The 9,055-nt window shown below is 35.5% G+C and overlaps 2 protein-coding genes across 2 annotated transcripts; both read left to right on the forward strand.

The window, feature by feature from the left end:
* Positions 1-3,613: 3,613 nt before the first annotated feature.
* On the forward strand, positions 3,614-5,633 carry HELRODRAFT_163956 (hypothetical protein; the record flags this gene model as incomplete). Its single annotated transcript, XM_009029038.1, has 3 exons — positions 3,614-4,038; positions 4,267-4,438; positions 5,208-5,633. The coding sequence occupies 3 exons, from the start codon at positions 3,614-3,616 to the stop codon at positions 5,631-5,633; spliced, it is 1,023 nt and encodes a 340-aa protein (XP_009027286.1).
* Positions 5,634-6,348: 715 nt separating this feature from the next.
* HELRODRAFT_163957 (hypothetical protein) lies at positions 6,349-8,529 on the forward strand (the record flags this gene model as incomplete). The annotated part of the gene is made up of 4 exons (XM_009029039.1): positions 6,349-6,499; positions 6,690-7,452; positions 7,762-8,089; positions 8,140-8,529. The coding sequence occupies 4 exons, from the start codon at positions 6,349-6,351 to the stop codon at positions 8,527-8,529; spliced, it is 1,632 nt and encodes a 543-aa protein (XP_009027287.1).
* Between the last annotated feature and the right edge of the window lie 526 nt (positions 8,530-9,055).

A 9,055-nucleotide genomic window follows, 5' to 3' on the forward strand; every position in this document is an offset into this window, starting at 1 on the left:
ATTACATTTAGAATAATTTACTATTAATTTATTTTTGATAAACCAGGTTGATATATTTTGAAGACTGTAATTGATGTATTCTACTTCTTTCAATGGGTCTTTAGTTGGGAAGAAGATGTTAGTGTCATCTGCATATAGAAGGTGATTTGCATCAGTTGCATGTTGAAAATCGTTCATGAAGATTATGAATAGAAGAGGACCTAAAATTGATCCTTGTGGCACGCCTGATCTTACGTTAAGTTTTGTTGAGGAGTGACTTTTTATTGCCACATACTGGTCTCTGTTCTCTAAATAACTTTTGAACCATGCACTTACTTTTCCTCTTATTCCATGTGAATTTAATTTTTTAATCAGTATATCGTGGTTGATGACGTCAAAGGCCTTTGAGAGGTCTATGAATACACCTACAGTCAGTATCTTTTCGTTAAGATTATTCATAACATTTTGTGCTAATTGCAAAAAATGTATATATATATATATATATATATATAGTGTTAAGTCTGACGTACATAAAAGCTGCGTTTCCAGCTTTGATTAGTTTCTGGTTCAGTTTTTTCAGTTCATTGCTGATTGCATCACTGACTTCTGCGGCATCGTCTCGTCGGCCCATGATTTGTTATTTATAAAATTAGGGTTAAGAAACCTTTCTTAGAAAACGGAGCAAGAAACTAATCAAAACTGAAAATGCAGAGATTTTTTAAAATATTTATTTATATTCAAACAGCTTTGATTGCTTACGCAGCTTTAGAATAAAAGATCACGAATATACGAATATTTTTATTTGCTTCCCAAAATAGCAATTAAGAAAGATGACTGTGATTGAGCTCGTGATGAGCTCATCTTGCACAGCCACCTTGTTCCAAATAAAACAAAAAATTTTAAAAATATTCAGAAAAATGTAACATCATATAACTAAATTATTTTGACTAAATCAACAGAAATTAATTCTTAAATTTAAAATAAAATTTTTCAGTTTCTGCCTAAATTTAACATCAGACATTGAGTCAATTTTAAAATTGTCCTTTAATAGCAAATTCCAAATTCTTGGTCCTTTGGAATATACGCGGAAGAAGAGAATGTTTGTTTTGGATGAATTTGATCTAATGTAATTTTGTCTCTTGTTGCTGGAAGTGTAGTAATGATTGAATATTGATGGTAACTTGTTTGTCAGCTGTTTGTTGACAAAATTAGCCGTGATTTAGGCATTCACCTGATCAAAATTCAAATTTTTCGTTGTCAAAAATAATGGCAACGTGTGCGATTGCTTTGTTGATGATGTCACTAGCCGTAGTGCCCTCTTCATTATTAATCGGATCGGATCGGTGATCGTGCGATAGGAACCAGCCCAGACTACGTTGCAGTAAGAGATGTACAGTACGCATATGGCGTTATTGAGCATATTTAACGTTTTTCTTGGAACGTAAAATCGAACTTTGTTGATAACGCCAAGTGCTTTCGCCATTTTTCCTGATACGTGATTTACGTGGTGTCGAAAACTTAATTTTTGGTCAAGGTGGACACCTAGAAATTTAACTGATTTGCTTTCGTTTATTTCTAGTTCATTAACTGTAATCTTATACGGTTCTTTGTAGTTCAGATACTGAACCGGCCCAAAAATAATCATTTGAGATTTTTTGTTGTTCAACGTTAACTTGTTATTTTGAAACCATTTGACCACTTCTTTAATGGCAATATTGGTTTCATTTAAAAGTTCATGAATATTTTCACCTTTACTAAAAATATTAGTGTCATCGGCATAACAAACAAAATCAAAAAACGTCGACGCCTTGGGAAGATCGTTTTTAAAGATCACAAACAGTAGTGGACCCAATATGCTTCCCTGAGGAACTTCAAAGTTATTTGTTAGTATCGTCGAATTTTTGTTCTGCCATCTAACAAACTGTTTCCTATCGGTCAAGTAGTTACTAGCCATCTTAAGGGTGTTCCACGGTTTCCATAATAATTTAACTTTTCCATCAAAATGCTGTGGTCGATGCAGTCAAAGGCTTTTGACAGATCGATGCAAGTTTCAACGACAAAGTTTTTATTTTCTGCAGCTACTCCAATTTTACGTATCAATTCCACAATTGCCAACTCTGTTGAATGTTTATCACGGAAGCCAAATTGAAAGTCTGAAATTATGTTATACTTTTTAAGAAAATTGACAATTCTTTTGTACATTAAAAGGATAATGATGAAATGAATGTCATAAATGAAAGTCAACAATTCAAGGTCACCATTTTTTTGTAAGTTATTTTGCGTGAACCTCATCCCGATTATTAGATTGTCGATGCGTTTGGTTACGTTATTTTAAGATCTGTGTAATTATTCGCAATCACGGTTCTTATGAGATGATTTGAAAAACGTCCATGCATGTGTGTGTTCAAGGATGACAAAGCATAATAATAATAATGCAGCGCTACAAAATGGAAGCGACACGTGTAGGAGGAAGAGGAACATTATCATGGAACTCTCAAAAATTGAGCACTGACTTCATTAAAATATTAAAAAAGTAATTTTTAATTGTGTGAGATGTTGAAGAGATGCTTTTGCAAATTGATTTGCATGGGTAAATGGAATGTTGCATCTGCCTCAAAAATAATTTTCTTGGAATACTAAAAAACTAGAGTCAATTTATATTATTTAAATTTTGTTTGCCGGTTGGAACAAAAATGTTGAAACTAAATCATTTAAAATAACAGATAAACATTTGCTGACGTGTTTGGTATTTTTTTTATTTCATTTGGACCAGCACAAGGTGCATGAAAACCTTATAATCTATTTTCAGTCAACGTTCTTCCTCTGGTCACAAACCTAATACATACGCATGCAATTTTTATTTATTTGGAACGATAGGAACTCTGGCGGTTGTTGCGATTGCAAGAATTAAAATATGGACAACAACTTAAGTTAACTTAAGTTTCTACTTTTGATAACCTTCAACCAATTATACGTTTTTGAATAATTGACAGGTAATAATCGACTTTATAATGATAATCACCTGGACATCAAGGTTAAAACAATGCAGAACATGCGTTTGTCAATAATCAGAACAAGAAATCGTTGTGTCTTTAATAAAAATTTGTAACCCTACAAATGTTTTCATTTAAAAATATAATAAACAAAAAAGTAAAAAAATAAAAATATAATTTTGCAAACGTTGGTCAATCGGAAGCTGATTGAACGTCTGATCGCAATCTTCATTCATGAGTGAGCTCCTCAAGCTCCATTCATATCAAAGAAAAATGAATGAACGCACGCGCCAAAAATAAAAAAAAAGTTGAATTGATTGTTGAAATTGAACATGCACGCGTCTTGAAAATTTGAATGTTTGAGTCAAAATTTATTGGGAAGAGAGATAATATTGTGACCCTTAAAATTTTATTTGAGGTAATAACAGAGTTTTGTTTACCAAAGTTAGCGCCAATTATGAAGGTATGAACATAATTAAATGAAACAGGCCATTCTGTATTTTTTTATTAATTTTGTTTTTGTTTAAGTTTTCTATTGGATGTGAAATTTAGATGAAATTTAAAAGGAGTTGGTTTCAAAGGCCTGATTATTATCATGGCGATAATGTTAAACTTTCTTCAAAATTTCCGCAGGCGCCACCATGCTGTCTGCTGTCGGGAAACACAACTGCTCACAACTGAATAACCTGACAACAAACATTTGCACGCTCATCCACGACAACGACACAGCAGATGAAACTTTTTACAACACCGCTCGATTTATCACGGGATTAATTTTGTATCCGATTCTCTGCCTTTTGGGTTTAACGGGAAACGTCTTCATTCTTGTCGTCTTCTCGAAGAAGTCGATGGACACATCGACGAATAAGATCTTATCAGCTCTTGCCGTCAGTGACTTGATAAAAGTGATCAACGATGAATTTTACTTCATTACGTGTCTTCTTTACCAGACCAACCCAGCAGCTGGTGACGAAATGTTCGCCTGCTTCTATCCTTACGGCCACTACTTTTTCAACCTTTCGACCTGCGTCTCCTCCTGGATGACAGTTTCTGTTACCGTTGAGAGGTTAGTGAAGATTTTTGAGATTTCATAGTTTGTGTCTTTTATTTTGATTTTGTTATTAAACTTTTTTCATTTTTTGGGTTTTGAAATGATATGAAGAAGCAAAGTCTATTGACATACAAAAAAAATCGTGAAAGCCAGTATAAAAATGAAAGAAAACGTCTGAAAACAGACGTTAAGGCTACCTTAAAAGCACACGTCACCACCACACCAACTTGACCAACAATGTAGATACATTCTGGTTTGTCATCCGATTCGTGCCAAACACATAACATCTGTTCCTCGGGCCATCCTGCTCAGCACAACTGTCTTTGTCATCATGGCTCTCATCTCGACTCCATCCTTTTTCAGATACAAAACAGTGCGAGTCTTTGATGCCAGTCTCAACCAGACCAAAGTTTCCGTGAGTTCTGAATTTATTTTTTTCAAAATTTATCTACAAATTATGAATTGAGTCAATTCATTTTCTCAATTTTAATAGCATTCTTAATTTTAATTTGATTTATTTTAACTAAATTGGAATGAATTAAAATATGAACAAAAATAAAAATTCAGTTTTAAATAATTTGATCAGCTCAAATATTTAACACAACCAAACAAACTCCAAATTTCTTGTAAAAATAGTTGAAAATTCAATAAATTAAAATCAAGTCGTATAGGATTTTCAGTGAGCCGTTTAATAAATCGTGCCAAAAAGAAATTCATGTAGTGGCATGGCAACTGAAAACTTGGGATTAAAAATGAACGCATTTCAGCATCAAGTCAATCAAACATCGCATTAGTAAGCAACACGCAACTCATCGTGTTTGGAAAAGTTAAAAATGCTTTGATTTACAAATATAACTTGGCAACTTTTGAGGCTAGCTAAATACATATGTAACAAAACTAGGAACAAAATTGAGGTATAATATTAAGAATGAAACAATATAATAAAGATAATTGAAGACAATATTGTGAAAACTCAAAAAAATGAGATTAATTTGAACATTCAATCAATGAAGACTTGTAAAATAGGACGCCAACAGATTCCAGTTTACTTAATGAAAATTAGGTATATTTTTATGGATAACCGTTAAAATTTCAAATAAAACTTTTTCAAAAACAATTCCCATTAACGACTCACATTAACAATTCTTATTACCAACCTCTAACGAACATTTTTATTTACAAAGGTGAATTTGACGGATTTTTGGTTGGAGCATTCGAGCGTTTCCCACGTGTACAACAGCATGCAGAGCATGTTGCGTTCCATCATTCCTCTCTTCCTGCTCGTCATTTTCAGCTCCTTCATCATCAACAGTGTGCGCATGACAAGAGCCAACAAGCAGCTGTCCAGTCGCAACCGCATCACCGTCATGCTCATCGTCGTCATCATCTTCTTCCTCCTCTGCATCACTCCCGATGCCGTCATGTCCGTTCTTTCAGTGGGATACGCAGAGTCGGAAAGTTATCACCTGCGGGCCACCAGGGAGGTCACTGACACCCTCCTGGTCCTCAACGCTTCCATCAACTTCCTCCTCTACTACGGCTTCAACAAAACATTCAAAAAGGAATTCAACTCACTTCTTTCAAATTGTTGCTGGAATAAGTATTTATAAAATTGTGGTGTAACTTTTTTAACGTCCTGCGTACTTCTTACATGCTTGTTCATTTTTTGAACTGTTCCTCGGATGTCAGTTCCGATCAGGTTTGCAATTTAAACCTGAGGAAATTTTAGCTGAAGTGATGGTGAACAAAAACAAAAAATGACGTTTACTGATGTAGATGACACTGAAACAACACAAACATTTATATAACCAAAGATTTTAAAAATATTAGCAGAAGAATCCGTCTAAAAATCCAATTTTAAGATGTAAAAAGCATTCGACTGAGTCTTATAAATAACTTTAATTAAACGATAAAAAATAAATTAATGGGAATGGAAAATATATGAATAAATAGAAAAGAAAAATAAACAAGAACGAATTTATTTTATTTGTCCTTTTAACCATTTATCCATTCATTCGTTCGTTCGTTCATTCGTTCATTCATTTATCCATTCATTCATTCATTTATATAAATTTATTTATTTATATATATATATATTAGGGTGGTCCCCAAAATGAAAAAGTTTTAAATTTTTTGTCTTACCCCCTAATTTTGTTACCACTCATTAGGTAATACTTGGTGTAAAATCTTAGGTCAATTGGTCAATATTTAGAGGTCGCCCAAGGGCTCTGAAGTTTTACCTTATGGGTCTAATAATTAATCCAAATTGCTAATAAAACGTCTTTGTTTTTTATTAACAGATCTTTGTCTGAAAAAGTAAACAACATGGCTGAGTTAACAAGAAAGAAGCAGGATATTTATCTTCTAGGCCAGCGTCTAAAAACTGCCATTTTGGGTAACAAGTTACCAGCGAAAGGTGAAGTGATGCGTCGCTTTCTGTACATTCATTTGTCAGAGAAAATGACAGTTCGCGATAGTGAGACTGCTGTTATAAGAGAGGTACTTCCAATATGGCAACGGGCCAGAATTCCTACAACTCAAGAATACAACGCCGTTAAGAAGCTGGATAATATGTTTAAACTGTGGCAAGGATTAAAGAAACATTCTAACAGAAACTCAGATGCTCAAAAGACGTCAAGAACAAGCATTCGTTCATTCACGAAAAGATCTGTTTGATATAGCACATGCTAATGCTATTGAACTGATTCAGATACAAGAAGACAGAGAATTTTTGCTGGCACAAAGGGAACCGGGACGGCGTGGTTATATGAGTGGTGTAGATAAGAATCTGGCGCTGAAAGAGGCATGCTCGTATGAAAGGAAAAGAAGACAGGAGAGCTACAAATTAAAGTCAGTCCAGGCGCAGGAAGAGATCACTGCCGGTGCATGTTCAGCTGAAATAGAGCACAGTTCCAGTGATTCATCGTCAGAATGTGAATCAGAAAAAGACAGCATTGCCAAACGTGTGCAGGTAAAACGAAGTAGGAAAAGCTTCTCGATGTCCCGTTCACATTGTGCAGTTAGCAGGGAAACTGCTGCAGCATTTGATCGAACGAAGACTTCTGATAGAAAGACAACGTACATCATCAGTGGAGTTGCTAAACACCTTGGCTTAAATGCTGGAAACCTTGCCATCAATAGATCTTCAATTCGACGAGCAAGGCATAAGCATTGTCAAGAACTTGCGTTGGAAATTCGAAGGAATTTTTCTCCAGACGTTCCTTTGGCTGTCCATTGGGATTGGAAGCTTTTACTTGATTTGACCGGTAATCAGAAAGTTGATCGTCTTCCCATTGTTGTTGAAGGAGCGGAAGTTGAAAAGCTCTTACCAGTTCCAAAACTAGAATCTGGTACAGGGGAGAGACAGGCTACAGCAGTGCACGAATGCCTCTTAGAATGGAACCTAGAGGAGTCTGTTAAGGCATTAGTGTTCGATACTACAGCGAGTAATACTGGAAAAAAAATGGAGCATGCACCCTGCTGCAACAAAAATTAAGGCGTAACGTGCTTCACATAGCTTGCCGTCACCAAATACTTGAGCATGCGTTTTCTGCATGCATGTCGTCTAATACGTCAGGTCCAGAAATAGCACTCTTCTTGCGCTTTTGAAATGAGTTCAACAGCATTAACCAAGTTGATTACCATACAATTATGGATGATAAAAGCATGAACAGCAAAGTTGAACAACACAAAGAAGGTATCGTTAGCTTTTGCTTAACGCAACTTGAACAATTTCAGCCAAGGTGCGGTTACAGGGAACTACTGGAGCTTTCACTTATTTTGCTGGGAGAGACACCGCCCGCCAAGGGGAGTCAGAGTTCTGCAACCTGGAGCTCTGTATAGGGCACGCTGGATGGCGAAACTAATATACGCCTTCAAATTGTACATGTATCGTCATCAGTTTCGGCTGACAAGAGTTGAAGAAAAGGAATTCTGTCGCTTCATCGTTTTTGGCATCTGTGTGTATCTTAGATCGTGGTTCACGACTCCAGACCTTCTTAGTGCCGCTAGACATGATCTCCAACTGGTAAAGAGAATCCAACAATTCAGAGATGTAGACCGTGAAGTTTCTGTTGTCGCTGCAAACGCACTTTCTAGACATCTATGGTATGTTAGCGAGAACTCGCTGGAGCTGGGTTTTTCGATGATCAGATTTTTCATGAGGAAAAAGTGTTGATGGCTGATGCTCTGTCAGTGGAATCAAAAACAACCAACGACTTCACCAAAAGAGTGCAGATGAATATTAATGACATATCTGATGAAATGTCTGTCAAAGACTTTGTGTCTTCGAACACTATGCAATTCTTTGCAATCCTCGGACTGCCTCACTCATTTCTAAACAAGAGACCCTCCGAGTGGAGAGAAGATGAACAGTACAAGAAAGCTTTTGAAGTTGTAAGCGGTATAAAGCCAGTCAATAATTTTGACGAGAGAGGAGTTGCTTTGATGCAGGATTTTAACAGAGCAATAGTATCGTCTGAAGAACAAAAGCAGTATCTTCTGTAAGTTGTTCAGTACCATCGTACCCAGTATTCAAACCCAAAGAAAGAGACATTAGTGGAAGGAAATACATCTGCTTAACAACTAAATGGTTTAACAGTGACACTGTGTACTGGACATAATAATTTTATCAGGTAGTTTGTAACAGTTTTGTCATGTTTTGCAACAAAATGCTAATACGTATAATTAGGTGGTAGCACAGGACACTTTAACTCGCTTGAGCGACCTCTAAATTTACGTAAAAATACGTACCCAGTATCCAAACCCAAAGAAAGAGACATTAGTGGGAGGAAATACATCTCCTTAACAACTAAATGGTTTAACAGTGACACTGGGTACTGGACATAATAATTTTATCAGGTAGTTTATAACAGTTTTGTCATGTTTTGCAACAAAATGCTAATACGTATAATTAGGTGGTAGCACAGAACACTTTGACTCGCTTGAGCGACCTCTAAATTTTTTCTATGGTCAATAAAATTTTATCATATTACTTGTTATATATGAGAGAAACAAATAAAAGGGTAAGACC

Source organism: Helobdella robusta, assembly GCF_000326865.2.
Source record: "Helobdella robusta unplaced genomic scaffold HELROscaffold_6, whole genome shotgun sequence".
NCBI lineage: Eukaryota > Metazoa > Annelida > Clitellata > Rhynchobdellida > Glossiphoniidae > Helobdella > Helobdella robusta.